Genomic DNA, 18,071 nt, shown 5'->3' with positions numbered 1-18,071 from the left:
TGAGAGAGGATAAGAGCACTGGAAAAACAGTGTATTGTTGTTCTGCTTTCTTTGCCAGTCCTGTTCCCCCCTCCCACCCTGTTATATTGATTCATTGCAGAGTACGGTTTGTCACCTCGGTCTAGCTATATGTATAAGGGAAGTGAGCAGTACCTGTCAGATTTAATGGATTCATCGGAATGATTTCTTCTGAAGGGCTGATATTTATTTATTTATTTATTTATTTATTTATCATTACAAAGCTTTAGATGCAAAATCAAAACCACAGACAACAATGAAGACTTTTCATTGTTGAGAATTATATGATGGGGTTCGGAATTGCCAAAGTCTGTCAAGTGGTTAGGGCTAGTATAAGAATGGTATCTGGAATCCTTGTTGCAGAAGACTTTATAAATAAAAATATAAAATCTGAACAAGAAGTCTCAGATTTTGGTTTTGAAAGGCAGGTGGATACGCAGACTCTGGCTTCTTTTAGCCTATGCAGGTAGTCTGTAGGGAGTTTCCTGAGAGAGCAGCAGCTGCAGGCATCCTGCCTTCAGGTGTTTAAGGTACGTAAGGGATCTTTTCATGAGAAGGGGAAGGGTGGAAAGGAGCAGCTTTTACTACTACTTTTGAGACAAAGCATGTCTCTTGGTAGCATGAACCTTGGCATGAAGCTGTAGAGGAGAAAGTTAACTGTGTTGGCGTAGTGTTTTGTATTCCCCTGATGCTACAGAGAGGTTGCTGACACAGTCAGTTCTCTGTCACCTCTCCCACCTTCCAAAGACAAAGTCTTGGAACTAAAACTGGTTAGCTAGTGGCATATAGCACAAGCTCCACGGGGAAACTGCTGCTGCTGCTGTGTATTGCTGTTCTTCTCATTCACATACAAAATCAATTTCATATTCAACAGGTATAAATTCTTTCTCCCTTCCCACATCTATCTGGACTGCTTTATTTTTCCCCCTATGGTCTTACTGGCGCATGTCCTGTTAATATGTAATAATTTTTCTTAATAAATGTGTGCTGTTTCAAGCTAAGAAAGACTTTATTTGAATATTTGTCTACTTTTCCTGCTATACCAAATGATTTAACAGAAGATCTAGTTTACCTGTAAACCTTTCCTTGCCTGTACTGATAGGTCGCAGGCAGCTTATATAGTTTGCCTTTATGTTTGTGTTATGTAATTTTAACTATCCCGAAGTAATTGAAGTGGTGTCTCCTGAGTAACAAGAAAGGGTGGGATCGAGCTTATTGTTAGTTGGGGGAATTTAATCAAACAAGATTGTGCCATATTGGCAGTTGTACTTAAATACTGGTTATGGGGAGTATTCACTGTTTGCTGCTTCTGTCCATCCTTCACCATTGACTTTGATCTGATTAAGACAGTGGCAACGATGAAAATGCCAATATCAGAAAAAGGCAGCAGGAGTGCTTATTCTGAAAGTTTCACTGTGGGTCTCCAGTCTCGGAGATGAAATTGCTGAGATAACTGAGGGATGTTCTGCTCCAAAATGCTCTCTGCCCACGTGTGCCAGCTGGGCATGCCATGAGGTGCTTGTGTTGGCCTCTGGTGGCTGAGGGAGAGGGTCCCAGTGTGTGTGGGTTCAGTCCTCAGAAAGCGCTGGGTCAGTTCCCAGCATTAGTGTCACTGTGGAAACCAGCAGGCAGAAGGGCCAGGTGTGACACGTTGTGGGCCCCTCCTTTCTTTTTGTGTACATTACAGTCTCTATATGAGTCCTCGCCCTCCTTTTTACTATCTACCTCTCGCTCTGTGGAAATAGCAAAGGTTGCGGTGCAGCCTGAACGCCAGCCAGGTGCCTCGCCTCGCCGTCCCCCGGCCTCCCTTCCCTGGGGTCCCCCTGGTCCTGCTGCCGGGTGTGCTGGGCCTGGCCCTGCCTTTTCACCTCTCCTGCCCGTGCCCAGGCCCTGGGGCACACGGGGCAGCCATGCGCGGCCTCTCTGCACCCCGGCCCCGCTCCTGGAGCTGGGGCTGCCCGCCGCCCTCGCCCCCACCACCAGCAGCAGGTAGGCGAGCGTGGGCTTGGGTGTGGGGTGAGCCTGTGGGGCTGGGACGGCCGCAGGCAGCGGGACGGGTGGGCAGCGGGTGGCTTCCCTCATCCTTGGCTTTGCTGCCCCTTTGCCTGGGTAAGGGAGAAGAGGAGCCGCCCTGCTAGTGCTGCGTGGGCCTCACTGGTGCTTGGGCAGGTGCAGCCCTTTCGTCGTGCTGGTGGAAAATGTCTTCTGAACAAGCTTTGTGCTTATGCTGCCTTGTGCTGTCTTACACTGCTGTGTGCACACTTGTTGCGCAGGGCTATTGGTGTACTTCAAGCCTCAGAGTCTAAAATAGCTTTTAAGTATGAGGTACTGGTGATGAAATGGTGTTGAACCAGTATTTGCCGTGGTCATAACGATGCAGTAGCAGTGCGTATATTCTCAGCCTTGATAGCAGCTCGTCACACAAAGTGCTCATATCCAGCAGCTGAATTGTGCGGTAATCATGGAGAAAAGCATGGGAGCGGCTCAGTATTGATACAGTATCGTGTACGTTATTCTTCCAGAGTTCCTGAGGGATTACTAAACCTGCTGTACTTGAAGTGTTGCCTGCCTTGCAATGCCTAGTAATTAATAGATAATTCAATGTCTTGTTCCCGATGGTAGCTTCAGTCTACGCTTCTTTTGAGTCTATTCGGAAACATGTTGGTAACAAAACATGTTGATAACAAATGATACAAAAACCAATGACAGTCTCTGCTTTTTCCTCTTTAGATGACAATCAAAACAAAACCAATGAAAAGAAAGAGAAGAAGATGGTTTCTCAGAAACCCCTTGGTACTGTAGAATATACTGTAAGTATTACTGTGTGGTTTGCTCACATCTGCTTTTTGAAAGCAGAGTTATTGAGATTGACAGTGAGCCAGTGACACAAAACAGAAAGCAGGGAATGAATGCTAACCGATAATGTTTGCTTGTATATCAGGAGGGTTTGTTCCAATTACTGTTGTGTAGGGGGAGCCGGGCTCACATCCAGAGCTGCTGTTCAGCCCAGGTGCTCTGCCTCTCCCTCACAGCTGCGAGTCCTGTTTTTACTTCTGCAACATGACCCTTTAATAGAATAATCAGTTTTGTTATTCTGAAAAATACTTCCACAGTGTTTCTCAGGGATTGCAAGCCTCTGCTTGGTCCTGAGATGACTGTGTGACCTTTCTCTAATCTGGAGCACTGAGAAAACACCGCTGCCACTACAGCTCAGAGGACTGGCTCTGTACAGAAGGCCCCTGTGTTGTTCAGGGACCCTGGATAGAAGTTGTACCCAACCCTCCCACACCCAATGTGACTGTAGAAGGCCAGTATTCTAGCTGGGAACAGAACAAGTGTCCGACTTCATGGGACTGCTGAAGGGATCATGAACTTTCCAGTGTGTGTCCCTTTTCCCCACTTGCCATACCACATCTGATTAAGATGCTGCTGCTTTAAAGTTTATGACAAAATGAGAGGGATATTTGTAACTCATCTACCATTTTATCTACTGAATAGTGTGAGAGAATATTTTTTTCTTTGTATTGACATTGGCTTATCACATAAGCTGTTAAACAGGGGGTGTGTTGGATCATCAAATCTATTCCGTGCAAACAGTCTGCTAGATGGTTATAGTTCATCTGTTATGCTGTATGTGATCACCACAATATTTTAAACTTTAAATTTTTCTTCAGGCTGGAAATCAGGACACCATAAACAGCATAGCATTAAAATTTAACATCACCCCAAACAAGCTTGTGGAACTCAATAAGCTTTTCACGCAGACAATTGTTCCAGGCCAGGTAAATCTTTTTGTATTCTATTCCTGAAACATGATTATTTGCTATGTATTTAGAGGCTTTTTACTGCTTTCACATACCTTTTGGGTACGTGGATGCAAGGATAATGGCTGGTAATCTAAATCTCCTCAAAGGTCAACTTAAGAGATCATTACATGGAGGTGTGTGGGGGGCAGTTTTGTAATTGCCATATCTGACTTCTGTTACTTATTTGCTGTCAATAAAGCTTGAGCTCTGAAGCTCAAGAGGGGAATGGAGCTGATGTAAGAGAGTAAAATTCTTGGAAAACCTACGTGAATTTTCTCTATAATACATTAAAGAATTAGAGAATTAGATACAGTAATTGAAATGGCTCTTTGCCATTATTTTGGAGATGAGTCAGTTTTGGAGACTGTTTTTAGGGGAGTCACATAATGGAAATGGAAATATGAAGGCTGACACCTGGTTCATGAAGAGCAGATCTCTATTCCTGCTTTACAGACATGAAACTGAAGTGTCCTGCTTTGCACGTAGGAAAATGGAGGCACAGAGATAGCATTAGCAAGCAGACAAAAGCTGGGATAAGCTAAATTGCTTTACATTTCTCAGCATGCTTAGTTTAAAACTAAACCTCAAAATTTTTTAGCTTTAGAAATATCTTCCTTTGCTCCAACATTTGCAACAAATTAGTATGTTTTTATTTGGGGTGGAGGACCAAAGCCGTACTGCAATTCTCAAACTGTGAGAGAATGTAGAAATTCAAAGGATTACGTTTTTATGTACACTCGTGTTAGTGTAAAGCTTTTTTTCCCTTTTAAATGCAGTGCATGTTGCTAAAATGCTGGGTCATATGAAGACTATTTTCTTAAATTTGGAGGTACGAGTATGTTTTCTGAAACAGGCAGCCTCGAGTAATGTGTTATGAATTTCTAGCACTAAAAATCCCAAATCTTCCACAATGACCTTCTCTTTGGGCTAGAGTTTGCTACTACAAGTTAACTGCTAAGAGTCATTTTACAGTTACTAGTTTTGTAGCTGTGGTAGTTGCAAGAGAAATTGGTATTGCAGCTTGGGGGGGGCGGAGAGGGTCTCTTTGTGTGGAAAATGTGTTATTTTCTTGCCTGTTCTGGGGGAAAAAAAAAAAAACAAACACATAGAAATAGATTCTGTAATTAGACCTGCACATACCCCACCATCACCATTAATGAAGATGGATTCTAGAATAAGTAGTAGTTAAGGATTGCTTTGCAATCACAAGCAATCAATATTGGTTTTTCTTTCTAGTAGAAAGTAGTATTTGTAGCAAATAACTTTTTAAAAACTTTTTTCCTAACATTTTGACATGTTTTTGTATTTAGATTCTCTTTGTGCCAGAAACAAGTGCTGCCAGGCTGTCGTCTTTCAGTCCTGGTGCTCCCGTTTCTCCTTCATCATCAGATGCTGAATACGATAAACTCCCTGTAAGTCAAACGTTGTTTCACTGATCTTGTGCTCACAAAACTATTTCTGATTCTGAAGCTGAGATTCAGGCCTATGTAAATAGCTTGGTTTTGAAGTTGCAATTCAGGCCTCATGTATAGTGCTGAGTAACATTAATTTTAATTTGTTGTACTACAAATACTGCCACCACTTAAAATAATCCAAATCAAGGGTTCTGTCTGAGCAGAGAAGCCCCATAAAAGATCAGTTGGGACCAAAGTATATCAGAGCAATTGGAAATAGTGTAGTGTGTGGTTTCTAAAGAATAGAAAGTTAGAACTGAAGAAATACTTACTTTTTCACCGCTGAGATTTCTATGCTTTTTGTGCAGTCTTTTTCTGCTGGTCTTCAGCCCTGATGCTGCATGGGAATTCCTTAGCATGGGAATATTAGTTTGTCTGAGCAGCCAGTATGTTTCTAGCAAGTGTATTATGGTTGTACCCAAGACTGCTGGATTTAATCTTTGTGAAACGCACTGACATAGTTCAACTTTCATTTTACACAGAAGGGTGGTTGAAGGTAGCATTTTCAGGGAGTTTATCTGTCCCTCTGCTGATATCAAAGCAGTTAGACACTTCAAATCCATAACTAATTAAGAGAGAGAGTGTAGAGAAGCCTGGAGTGAATTATTGGATTTAATGTTAGTCCTGCCCCTCTGTGCCACCTGCATGGGAATCAACACCAGTGCCAGTGAGGCTGCACTGGGTGTGGATGGGGCGGTAGGACTGGCCCTCTCTTAATGAGACTACCTCACTGAAATACTGTGAGCTGCATGCAGAGCTTGACGTTTCTGAATTTCTTGCCTGTTATTTGTATGGAGGGATTTTTTGTAATGTTACAAGGTTTTTCTTCCTTAGAGCATACTGTGTTAAATGTACATACATACCTATGCATTCATGGCCATCATTTTTCTTCCTTAACCAACTACCTTCTTTTTTGCTTAAACTTGCTTTTTCAGTTGCCCATAGTCTAAAAGTAGATTGTTCTGGTTCTGTTGCTTTGCACTGAGCTTTTTCTTGTTTAAGGATGCTGATTTGGCAAGAAAGGCCTTCAAACCAGTTGAGAGAGTCCTGTCTTCCACCTCCGAAGAGGATGAGCCCGTGGTTGTCAAATTTTTAAAAATGAATTGTCGTTACTTCACAGATGGTAAGGTAGGTGGAACTTCAGCTTTTTCAGCATTGTCTAAGATACTTTAAAAGCATAACATGAGAAATGAGCGCTGTGGGAGCCAGACGTATTCTAGGTTTGTAAAGAACATGAATGTTGTGGCTTTATCTGTCACTGCTATGTTTATTGCTGCCATGGTGACATGCAGCATGATTTTGGTTTCTATTTTTTTTAATGTTACGATAACTGCTTTATGGAGGAACAGCTCTTCTGACCACCTTCATTCCCTTAGCATGACTTAACCAGAAATATCTGCTTCAGAGTTTGACACAGAAAACTGCACTTCAGAGTTCAGACAATTCAGGATTAGTTGTCTAGTTGCATCAAGTTGTGCAACAGCTTTATAAGATGAACACATCCCTATCTATTTCATTTATGGCTTTAAGCTAAAAATTAACTTGTTTAACTCTTTCCAGATTGTTTCCAAATATGTTTGTATTAGTTGTGCATTTTCTAATGAATGTCACAAAAACTCCAATAAAGATATAAATATTGCATGAGAAGACCTTTTCTTTCTTTTCCTTAGAAGCATTCTTGTGACATACATGTTCCCGGTAGGAATGCAACCCTAAATTTTACAGCAGCAGTTTTAGAAGTGAAGGCACAACACTTATGCAGTATCTTGACCCTATTCTCTTCTCAAGGTTGCAATACTTCATGTTCTTGAACTGTCTGCTTTCATATACCTGCTCTTTAACACGTCTTCTCTTGTTGACTCTGTTTTTAGTTAGATGTCTGCATGTTTGGACTCTTTTGTTTCTGGAATTTATAACAATGGACATAGTAACCACTGTGGTTTAAAGATATATTTTCCTCCTTAATCCTGTGAATTCTGTACGATGAATGTGTTTAGAGTTTTTGGTTTATTTTTGCACATGGAATGGATGAAGACAGCATTGAACTGCTTTGCGATTTCCATAGGCTCTTATTTTGTAGGAAGTAATGGAGGGCTACTTGATGCCTTGCATGTAGGTTAGGGCAACACGATTGTTTTGTTACATGCTGGTAGAGGTAGAGAATGCAGATTGCCTTTTTTTTTTCTTTTTTGCTCCAGGGCTGAAAAAGTAATTTGTTTGCAGTCAAAGCAGTGGAATGTGGGACACCATCTTTGTCAGTGTAACTAGAATCCCTTGTTGCCTTGCTTCCTGAAGTGAGTGGGGGGCAGTACGGCCTACTGGTGTGTTACTCATCTGGACAGATAGAGTATATAGCTGGGGAAGAAGCTTCTGCGCTTGATTCTGATTCTTTTATCCAAAGACAAATGTGTGTACCTTGTGTACTTGTCATATAGGAGAAGCATATGGGAGAGATTTACAGACCCTGCTTTACAAGGGAGCAGGCACACATGCACTCATTTGCCAGTGCCAAGCCATCAACTTTGTCTCCCCAGTTAAAAACAAAACAAAAACAAACAAAGCACACACACACACACACCAAACAAACAAACAAACACAAACTGTGGTTCTTTACCTGCCTATTTGTTCATCTTCCATGGCCTGCTTTGCAGATAACCTTGAATAATTGGTATTATGCACAGTGTTGGTCATTCCTGTTAAGCTGTGGCTCCTATTTGTCATACGTGATGATTCGAGCACAGCACAAAAAGAGTTGGTCTTGTGAAGTTTGTAGCTTGTCTGGAAGAGAGGATGCAGGACCAAAATAATAGAAATCTCCTTTGTAAACCTTGAAATATGGTCAGATGTCACAGGTTAAATGATGGCTGATGCAGTCTTTTATTGAGTAGATGGCTAGATCATGTTTCTGTGAATTAAATGCATCTTCTACAGCTGTGCAAAATATGCTTGAATCAGAGGTACCAACCAGGAAAAACTGCTTCATATTAGGTACTATATATAAAAGCTTTTTGTGTGTACCACTTGCAATTCCAAATCAAGAGGATTTTGAATTTAGCTTAGCATGATAACCTTGGCATTTCCATGATGAAGACTACCTTCAGGTATGCTAGTTGCGTATAAATTCATATATTGTGTGAGGGTGGCTGTATCTAGGATAAATTTGCTTGTTTGTTTTTTAAATCCACTACCCAATTTTGTCTGAGGTTGCTTATCAGTCTGCAGTTCTTGCTTGTAGCAGCCAACGCTGAAAGTTGAGTAGTTCAGCTATTCCTCCTTACTAGCCAGAAACTTGGATGTCTTTTTCTTTACTGTCCTTACAATGTCTGACTTGATGCAATTGGAAAAAATGTTTTGTTACTAAGCATTGTGTGATGGGGATTTGAAAAGGCAGGTGAGAGTTTGGTGATTTTATTTTTTATTTTTAGTCTAGTAGCCTAAATGCTACTAAGTTAATTGCATGTGATATGTTAACTCTTTCCTTCTTCTGTTGCAGGGTGTAGTTGGAGGAGTGATGATAGTAACTCCAAATAACATCATGTTTGACCCACATAAATCTGATCCTCTGGTAATTGAGAATGGCTGTGAAGAATATGGGCTAATCTGCCCCATGGAGGAGGTTGTCTCTATAGCTCTCTACAATGACATCTCTCACATGAAGATTAAAGATGCATTGCCATCGTAAGGAGTATTATTTTGTTCTTTCCTGAACTTATGTTTACATATTTTCCCTGAGGGTCATGGATATGGAGGGACGTGGTGGGGAAAGGGCTTTAATCACAGAATGCAGTAGAATATAAGAAATCAGGCGATGAAAATGCCAACTAAGGAATGATTCAGTGGAATGATGTTGTTCTTTTGCTTAATGCTTAGAGGAATTCAGTGTCAGAGAGAAATGGGTCATGACTATGGGAATTGCAGTGCAAAGGAGACCAGTAAAAAAAAAACAAAACAAAAAAAAAAAACAATGACAAGCCTTGGTTGGGCTCTTGTACTATCTGGTCTCTAAGGTTATTGCAGTGGAAGTGAAGGCGGTTGCTTCTGAATGCATTTGCTGTTTCCAGGACCATTCTGAGAGTATTATTTGAAACCTTTGAAGATAAGACCATAACTGCTGTCTTCAAGGCTTACAAAAATATCATTTTGTAGAATTCTTCCAATTCAGAACCAGAGAAGCTTTGGTAGTTAGAATTTGTAATAGTTAATGGTCTTGGGGAGTGGGAGAGAGCTTAGTTTTATTTAAGTGTAGCGTAAGTATGTTTAAGTGTAGTGTAAGCTTAATTTGTTCTAAGCAAGATGGAAACTCATCTACTTCCCACCATTTTCTTATTTCAAGAAAAATGTTCTAGATAACTTGTGTTATGCTCGTCACTAGAGTGTCTAGTAACTTGTCAGTAACTCCTAAGTGTTGAAAGTCTTGCATTCTTATTCACCTCAGACTTTTCAGCAGTAAGAAAGAGCTTACACAGTTTGCTGTGTGCTGTTAAGTTTTTAAGAATTTTCCTTTTAAAAATGTTTCATGATTATCTTGCATTAAAAATAAATCTTTTAGTGTTGGATAAAAGCAAAAGGAAAAAAGATGTGTTGACAGTTACCACTTTGCAGTAAACATGTTTAAACAGGGTACAGCTTCTCTCTGATTTGCTTTCTTCTCAAAAATGCATTTTTACTGACTAGGAAGGCATGAAAAACCATTGAACTACCAATCAGTATAGCCTGACATGTTGTCAGGTGTGGGAAGTAACAATATTAATGTGATATGAATTAAATTCCAGCAGCTAAATACATGTCCCGTGTTTTCTTTTGGTCACTGAATTTCTGATGACTTGCACATTCTTATGACATCTGTACCATTTCTTCACCTGTGTCTCATAGTCTGTAAAGTAATTTACTCGTTTTATTTTGTTATTATCCTTTCCACATTTTTCTGTTTTCTTTAAAGTCATTTATTTCCACTGATGTATGTTTCTTTTGGAGAAAGTAATTTTGAGTTGAGTTTCAGACTTTAAGTTGCTATATTATTCATTTTTCTTTTCCATTTTTTTTTTGTTTCCATTTTGCTTTTAACATCCTATGTACATCCGCCATTTCCCCTGGCAGTGACATACCAAAGGATCTTTGTCCTCTGTACAGGCCAGGAGAATGGGAAGACCTTTCCTCTGAGAAAGATATCAATCCTTTCAGCAAATTCAAATCCCTTAGCAAGGAAAAGAGGCAACAGAATGGGGATTCATCCATTGTGCCAGGTGCCAAACAGATAAAACCTTCAGATAAGGAAAAGTCTGCTGATTTTGAAGTTCTTCAGTCATCTGAGAGTACAGGTTCAATCAAATCAAAGTCACTGGAGTTTGCCAACAATATCACTGCCACTGAGCATTTGGAAAAGTTTGCTGTGGATCCACATACCAAGGAGCCTTCTGGAGAAAAAGTTTCAGACATCAGAACCAAAGACAACTCCCTTTTGGGAGGAGGAGGGGATGATTTTGTAGAACTGGAAAAAACATCATCTCGTGTGGATAGAGGGTTGGACAGGAAAATCTCAGTAATGGAAGGCTTGCTGGCTGACCCCAAGGACTTGGGGAGAACTAAGCAGCAGGTAACCAAACCCACTACAGAAGTCCAGGAGCACTTGACTGTTGATTCCTTGGAAAAAAAGGACAGTGTTGAACCTAAAGCTGACTTAGACTTAGAGCTGTGTGAAAAGCAAGATGTTATTCCAGAAGTAAACAAATGTGTCAGTTCCCCGACAGGTAAGGTGGAGACTGCATTGGACACTAAGAAAGAGCTAGAGAAAGATAAACTTATTGAATTTTACCTCAATAAAGATGGGAATGGGTCTCAGTCATCTGAAGACTTACACAAGGCTGAAATCCAGAAAGGTGAAAACAATAAAGCAATTGGCATAGACCTTACACTTAGCTGTTCAAAGTCCCAAGCTAATGAAGTCCATACAGTTAAAAGTATGGAGCTTGATTCCTGCTGCATTGAGAGGAAAGCACCTTCATTAGAAATCAGCTCAGCAGCAGCAGAGGAAAAGGATCTGAAAGAGTCTGTGGACTCTTCATTAGTACCAGCTGTAGACAAGACCTGTCAAGAAACACAGTTAGACAATCAATCAGAGATCAGACTGTGGCTGCTGCAGAAAATTCAAGTGCCAATTGAAGGTAGGTCTCTGGTTATCCTTGTTTCCTCTGAGACTTGGACAGCATTATGACGGTAACCTCTTGAATTAATATCCTTCTGCTCTGAATTTCCTCTTTCTATGTATAGTACTGGTCTTTTTTGTTGTTTTTAATCTTGTATATTATAATTATATATATTTATATTTACAAGGAAAAAACACACCTTTAAACTCCCTAAGCTTCTAGTTTAATAAATAGCTTGCATGCTCTTTCCATATTCAGTGATCACTGTTTATATAAACTTCACCTCATATAAACCTCACTGCTGGTTACCAGCTTTAAGAAGGACAATAAAATGTCACCCCGCTGGCATATTGACAGGGACGCATCATGGCATAGGAACTGTCACTCCATATTCATAACTTCTTTCTTCAGTGATGTTGGTCAGCATATTTCTGATAGAATCCATCACGGTGTGCGTAGCAGCGCTTTGCTGTGAAGTGGCTCCTTTAGTATTCCTGTCACCGCCTCCTTCTGGTGTCTTTGATGCTAAGGAAATGCCTAAAGAAGTGGTAAATAGGAGTATATGTAGAGTCTTCTACAGATAGTTTAGTTTTGATTAGTCATTGGTTTATTGTAAATAAAATTCAGGAAGTTACTGGAAAGCATATAACAACCTGAAATCTCACTTCAGGTAGCACATCCACATACTGCTGTTTCTGCTACCACCCAGGACATGTGAGCACTAGTCCATCCCAGAGCGTTAGCCCAGTGAGCTTAATGGGCAAACCCCTGATCTACATCAGGTGGTGGAGGGCAATTAGAGTGGAGGTCTTCATTTTAAAAACACTTTTTCTTAACATAATTTTACCTTTCTTTTGGAAGGGTTTAGGTCTTTCTAGTTGTGTTTGTTGATTGTTCTCATTGGAAAACAACAGCAAAACCAGAAGATGGCTGTATGTGTACTCCTATAACTTCTGTAGCAAAATCAGTGTGATTGAGGTTATGGTTTAATTAACATTTTTTCTGTCAAACTGGCAATTTAAGGTACTTAAACCAATCTTATGCTTTACCCCGTACAGACAAAAGGTGTTGGTATAGCTGTTTGACCATAGTACAGGAGCTGATTGGGCTTGGTGTGTGCTCACAGTCGCTCTTTAGCTGGGTCAGTTTCCTGGACCCACTCAAACACTGAGTAGGAATGAGGGGACAGCAGTGGCATTACCCTTTGCCATGGGGGTTTGTTGAGCTGTCAGTGATGACCGAGGTAGTCAAGGTCTTCCCTTCTGTTGTCCCCCTTCCTTGCCTGCTTCATGTTGCTGTTTGCACCCAGCCCAATCGTCTTAGTGATCTGAGTTACAGTGCTATTCTGTACGCTGCTGTACAGCTGAAGGGGAATACAGCCCTGATGAAATGGGAATAGATAGCCACAGTTCAGAATGAGCAAGGATTTCTTAAATCATTTTTGCTATTTAATGACATTAGGTTTAATTCCCTGTATGATAATTCGAGTCTTCTGTGCTGATACTTTATCAGTTGCCGTAGTTGTACTGTCCTGTAAACAGTCCGTTTCTTCTGTCTCTTGTTCAGATATGCTTCCTTCAAAAGAGGAGAAGAGCAAAACTCCTCCAATGTTTCTGTGCATTAAAGTAGGCAAACCCATGAGAAAGTCCTTTGTGTCTCAGAGCACCACCATGTCTCAACAGTACAGTAAAAAGATAAAGCAACCAGAGTACTGGTTTGCTGTTCCTCGGGAAAGGTAAGCTACAGCACTTTATTTGTAAACGTGTAGTGCTTTCTAGAGCTGTGTGTGTCTTCCCCTGTGTGGTCCAAGGTGTCACATGCAACAAGGATGCTGAGATGAGTAGAGGGTTGCCCTCATTATATTGCATGCCAGAGAGAGGAAGGAATGTTTGTTGCTGGTCCAGTTACAGTTTCCAGAGGGAAGGAAGAAGTCAGTGTCACACAGAAGATGAAAAGGATGATACACCTGTTGCTAGCTTATGGTAAAAGCACTGGGGAATCATCACGGTTTTGGCCATAGTGTAGGAGGTGAGGGCAAGGTGGAACAGTTGCAAAAGTCCCAGGGAATCCACAAAGGTGCCAGTGTTAAAACTGGGTACCTCACGTGAGCAAAGGACAAGAAGTGGAAAAGGGAGACTTCTAACTGAATGGGTGTGGCTGCTTCTGACTTCGTGCCCATGAAAACAAAAAAACTCATGCATCCCTTTGTGATAAAATCCACTTAAATGGTCTGTGCCCTTATGTATATGTGTATAAAGAGTAGTACTATAGAAAAAACAAGTAAGGCCTGTGATTTTTCCACATAAATCACCCAGGATTTTTCCCTGGCTGTGAGGAATCACGTCCCTGATCTTTCTCGTGCTAGAAGGCAGCAAGAGCAACTCTCATCTCTGCTGATGAACCAAAATAGGGAAAGTAGTGATCACACTTCCAGTGAACAGATAGTAGAAAGAACAAATCTGAATCTGTGATAAATTTAAGTGGTGTGTCTTTAAGATGCAGTTAGTTTATATCTTTTTAAATAATTTCTCAGAGTATTTCATTTTATTTTCAAATTTGTAGTATATGCGTTCAGTTAGTGTTTATGTCGTATATTTTAGAAACAAATGCTTTAAGCAGACCAGTAGTGTGGAAGTTGCTGACATAGGAGGAGGGGGAGAGGTTTAATCCAGCTGGAATGTGGCCATCGGGAGTGTAGCTGGAGGTAGCTTTTGGTTTGCATGTTATCTGCTGAACCTGGTCCTTGGCTTCTCAGGGATTGCAAAAGTGTGGGTTCAGAAAATTCTGGTTTGGCGTGCGAGTAAAGACTTCAAGGGGTTAGAGTAATGCTGCAACACAACGCAAGGTCGGTTATTGCTTTGGAGATAGCATGTCTGGTGTTGAATAAAGCTACTGGGACTGAGGCTGTCTCTGATCATTGTGTAACAGCTGAATCTGCTAAAGAAAGTGGGAAAGTAGCTTCTGTATGTCTTGTTTTAAAAGCAGAAAAATTATTCTTAGTGGGGGGATCTCACTAATACACAAACTTAAGCACTGACAATTGGTTTATACTTCAGTTTTTAGAACAGTAACATTAATTTCTGAAGTGAACTATTGCAGTGTTTGGTTATGTTGGCTGACAAGGCAAATCTTGTCCGGCCCATCCGCTGTTTGGATCTTTATCAAAATAGTGATGAATGTTGCAAGATTGGGTCACTCCGGTGCTGTTCACACATGCCTGTTTAAATAACACGTAGGTGTGTAAAAGGTTGCACAGAACCTGGGGCAAAAATTAAACTTGAGACCCACTTCATCATTTTAATGCAAGATATTTGCCCAATAAGTCAGTGTTTTCTTTAAAGTCTCAGACATGTGTGAAAGCAAACGGTGTAGTTTCCTGCTCACTGATGGAAATTATTTGTTACCGGTATTACAAAGTATGTGATTACCGGTTTTGCATCTTGAGAGGGTCATGGACAATATGCTATTTGGGATGGTTCTGCGATGTATTTTTGATGCCACATATCAAAATAAATATACTCTGCTTTCAAAATATTTTTAAATTTAGTAAGTTATGTTTGAAAATTTCAGAAATACCTCTCTTGTCCCATTGGCTGTAAAGCAGCATAAATAAAACACTTTCTGTCTCTGTAGCTTGTACAGCATCTTCATGTTTCCTAACAATAAAAAAAAAAGTGAGATTGTGAAGAAATTAGCATGCATGTCTATAATCACTGTGTAAGTTAAATCACAGAATCACAGAATGGTTTGGGTTGGTAGGGACCTCAAAGACCACCTAATTCCACCACCCCCCCTGCCATGGGCAGGGACACCTCCCAGCAGACCAGGTTGCCCAAAGCCCCATCCAGCCTGGCCTTGAACACCTCCAGGGATGGGGCATCCACAGCTTCTCTGGGCAACCTGTGCCAGGGCCTCACCACTCTCAGAGTAAAGAATTTCTTCCATATGTGTAATCTAAATCTCCCCTCTTTTGGTTTTAGTCCATTGCTCCTTGTTCTGCCACCACACTCCCTGACAAAGAGTCCCTCCCCAGCTTCCCTGTAGGCCCCCTTCAGGCACTGGAAGGCCTCTATAAGGTCATTTAACTGTATTTTTCTGTGGCTTATTACTGTTTGGTGTTGAAACAGCTTAGGTAACCGATTGCCAAAATGACTCCATTTTCACCCTGAGCCCTGTGATCTGCTGCTTATACGTGACTTCACAGGGTGCTGCGGGTGGCCCGGCATCACTGCTGACCCCGAGCAGTGCAGCTGAGTTAATCAGCGACTCCGGTGTAGCTTTGCTTAATCCCAGAAGCATTTGTTTTAGCACGTAATGGGGGAGATGGACATCTCTGTTGTCCTATAGAAGGATCTCACAGTCTCAGGCAGCTTCTCATCAGGGTAACTATCTGAGCAGAGAGGCACTCAAGGTTTTGGACAGTAATGAAAAGATCGAGTCTTTTGCTGAGAAGCCTTGCAATGGGTGTAGCTTACAGTATCAGAGGGTGAGTCTGTGTGCTCTGTGGTTTTATGCTTAAGGATATTGAAATGGGATGTAGATTTTTTCTAACTTTGTGGATTTTGAGTGGCAGTAGGTGAGTAATTCTGTCACTCGCAGACTTCCTCAGGCTGTTGCAGAGGAGGATGTCTTGTGCTGGGACAGAGATACTAATGAATAATTTTTCTTTACAAACGTGCATCCTAGCAAATAATTTCCTCACTTTGCATTGACAAGTTCCTCGGTCAAGAAGTAAATTTGTTGGTTGTCTATAATAGAAATTTAGCGGACAGATTTGGTTAATGAATATATATATATTGTGTTGCTTTAAAATGCATCGCATTAAAATTATGCTGCTGGGAGGGCATCCGCTTTCTTGGAGGTTACTTTTTGTGAGAGCAGGCAGGATTCTCAGAGGAAAAATAGCAGGGTTTGAGCCTTGCTTCGTTTTGTTTTTCAGTCTTGGCCTCCTCCCCACTGATTTTTGGTTTGGTTTTGGGGAGTCAGATGAGGTTTTTGTTTGTTTTTAATATTTCTATTTCTTTTGGTAGAGCATGATTTTGCTTTGTTGTGACTCTTCTTCATATCTTGTGCATAAAACATTGGATTTAATAGGGTTGGAATTGAGATCTTGAAGAACTTACAGCGTAACTACCTACAGTCAATACTTGTGTGATGCTCTCCGTCCATTTACGCAGAGATTTGCATAAAGAGATGATGATTAAAAAGATCCTGATGGTGAAGTAACTCTTCTGTGCCCTTGTTAATGGAGAGGAATAGGTAACATAAAGCTTAGACTTAGACTCCTTTTGAATTATCCTTGTATGAGTACTCTTTGATATCTTATAGTCTACTACGAAGTAGTACTTTGATTTCTTATTTATCAGGAGTTTAACAGATGGCCTCCAGGGGTCCCTTCCAACCTCAGCTATTCTGTGTTTTGAGGCCAGGAGCTGTGAGTGGACTTGGAGCCCTTGTACATGTGTCATCAGGATACACAACCCTTCTCACCCATGGTTAACAAGAAATCATTCATTTTTGGGAAACTTCTTTGCCTCTACCCCAGAGAAGTCAGATGTTGTCATATTATGGTGGTGATGTCACTTTGAAAGTCCTGAACTGAAGCACAGCTTTTAGAAGAAAAATCATTTACAGTTCCCTCTCAGGAATCAACAGTAGCTTGAAAAGTTGATTAATATGTTTTATTGAAAATTGCCTTTGCCATTTAAAGAAGTTCTTTTTCAGCGCTCTGCGTACCTATTTCTTCTGGCCTCTGGTTCCTGGATGTGGTTGTAGCTATTACCAGGATTCAGTTCCTCTTAATGTGGGCTATCACCAGGGTATTGCTCCTGTAAACTAAGTGACTCTTTTTGCTCTTGGTTTTGTGGCTCTTTATCTAGGCCACAACACCTGCAGTTGAGTACCGTGGGCAGAGTACTCCAGCAGTTCTCACCCAAGTGTCAGAAACCCAACCACCAGTGCTTTGTTTGTATGTTCAAGGATTGCACCAAGTATTGCCATCAGTGTGTTAATGCAGAGCTCCGGCTCCAAAATTCAGAACTGTTATCCCAGATCTTTAGGGTCATTCTGCCAAAGACAAAGCACCCATCCACCAAGCCCTCTGCTTTTGGTTATTAAATACATCCTCCTATGCTTGGCTGCGTTGACATCTGTACCTGATTGTGCCCAGTTTACTGAACAGTGCAGTGGCATAAATACTCCACCAAGCTTTTGTCTTACACTGATTTATCAGCAATATTTGTATTGTTTCTGCCAGAATTTTTTTTCAGGGAGAATATTTTTCTGATTGAAGAATATTGAGCTGTTTACGCTTTCTTTTGATAAGAAACAAATTGAATTTTGTTTTGTTTTGGACTGCAATTCCAGCAGTAGGGAAAACAATCTGTTCTGATGTGAAATGTCTCTGTATAGAAGTCTTCTTGATTTATTTAGAATGGCTACAGTGCCATTTCTGAGTTACCTGTTACATGAAAATAATATAAAATTAAATTAATAAAAATGCAGATCTTGATTTTTATTATGTATTTTGGTCCTTCTACTAGTGAGGCTACTGAAGCACTGGAGTAGATCACATTAAGGGTCCCTCCCTGGGAGCTCCCCATGGCTCAGGCATGTTATGCTGCTGGCTCTGGTGCTCTGTGGCATCGCCT

At 40.9% G+C, this 18,071-nt stretch overlaps 1 protein-coding gene across 10 annotated transcripts in view; it reads left to right on the top strand.

Moving 5' to 3' along the window:
- The window catches only part of NCOA7 (nuclear receptor coactivator 7), an 88,844-nt gene that overhangs the window by 56,332 nt on the left and 14,441 nt on the right, over positions 1–18,071 (top strand). For 6 of the 10 annotated variants that reach the window (XM_038177749.2, XM_038177750.2, XM_027454588.3 and 3 more), the window contains 7 exons: positions 2,749–2,828; positions 3,693–3,800; positions 5,135–5,236; positions 6,281–6,406; positions 8,772–8,956; positions 10,376–11,439; positions 12,988–13,156. In XM_038177749.2, coding sequence (XP_038033677.1) covers positions 2,749–2,828; positions 3,693–3,800; positions 5,135–5,236; positions 6,281–6,406; positions 8,772–8,956; positions 10,376–11,439; positions 12,988–13,156 — 1,834 coding nt within the window. Of the gene's footprint in view, positions 1–1,869; positions 2,008–2,748; positions 2,829–3,692; positions 3,801–5,134; positions 5,237–6,280; positions 6,407–8,771; positions 8,957–10,375; positions 11,440–12,987; positions 13,157–18,071 lie in introns of those variants that run through there. The other 4 variants (XM_027454590.3, XM_072036033.1, XM_072036034.1 and 1 more) reach the window with 3 other exon arrangements.

This window comes from Anas platyrhynchos, chromosome 3 (assembly GCF_047663525.1).
Source record: "Anas platyrhynchos isolate ZD024472 breed Pekin duck chromosome 3, IASCAAS_PekinDuck_T2T, whole genome shotgun sequence".
In the NCBI taxonomy this organism is placed as follows: Eukaryota; Metazoa; Chordata; class Aves; order Anseriformes; family Anatidae; genus Anas; species Anas platyrhynchos.
The sequence above is the reverse complement of the archived record's forward strand: the minus strand, read 5'-3'. Positions and strand labels throughout refer to the sequence as shown.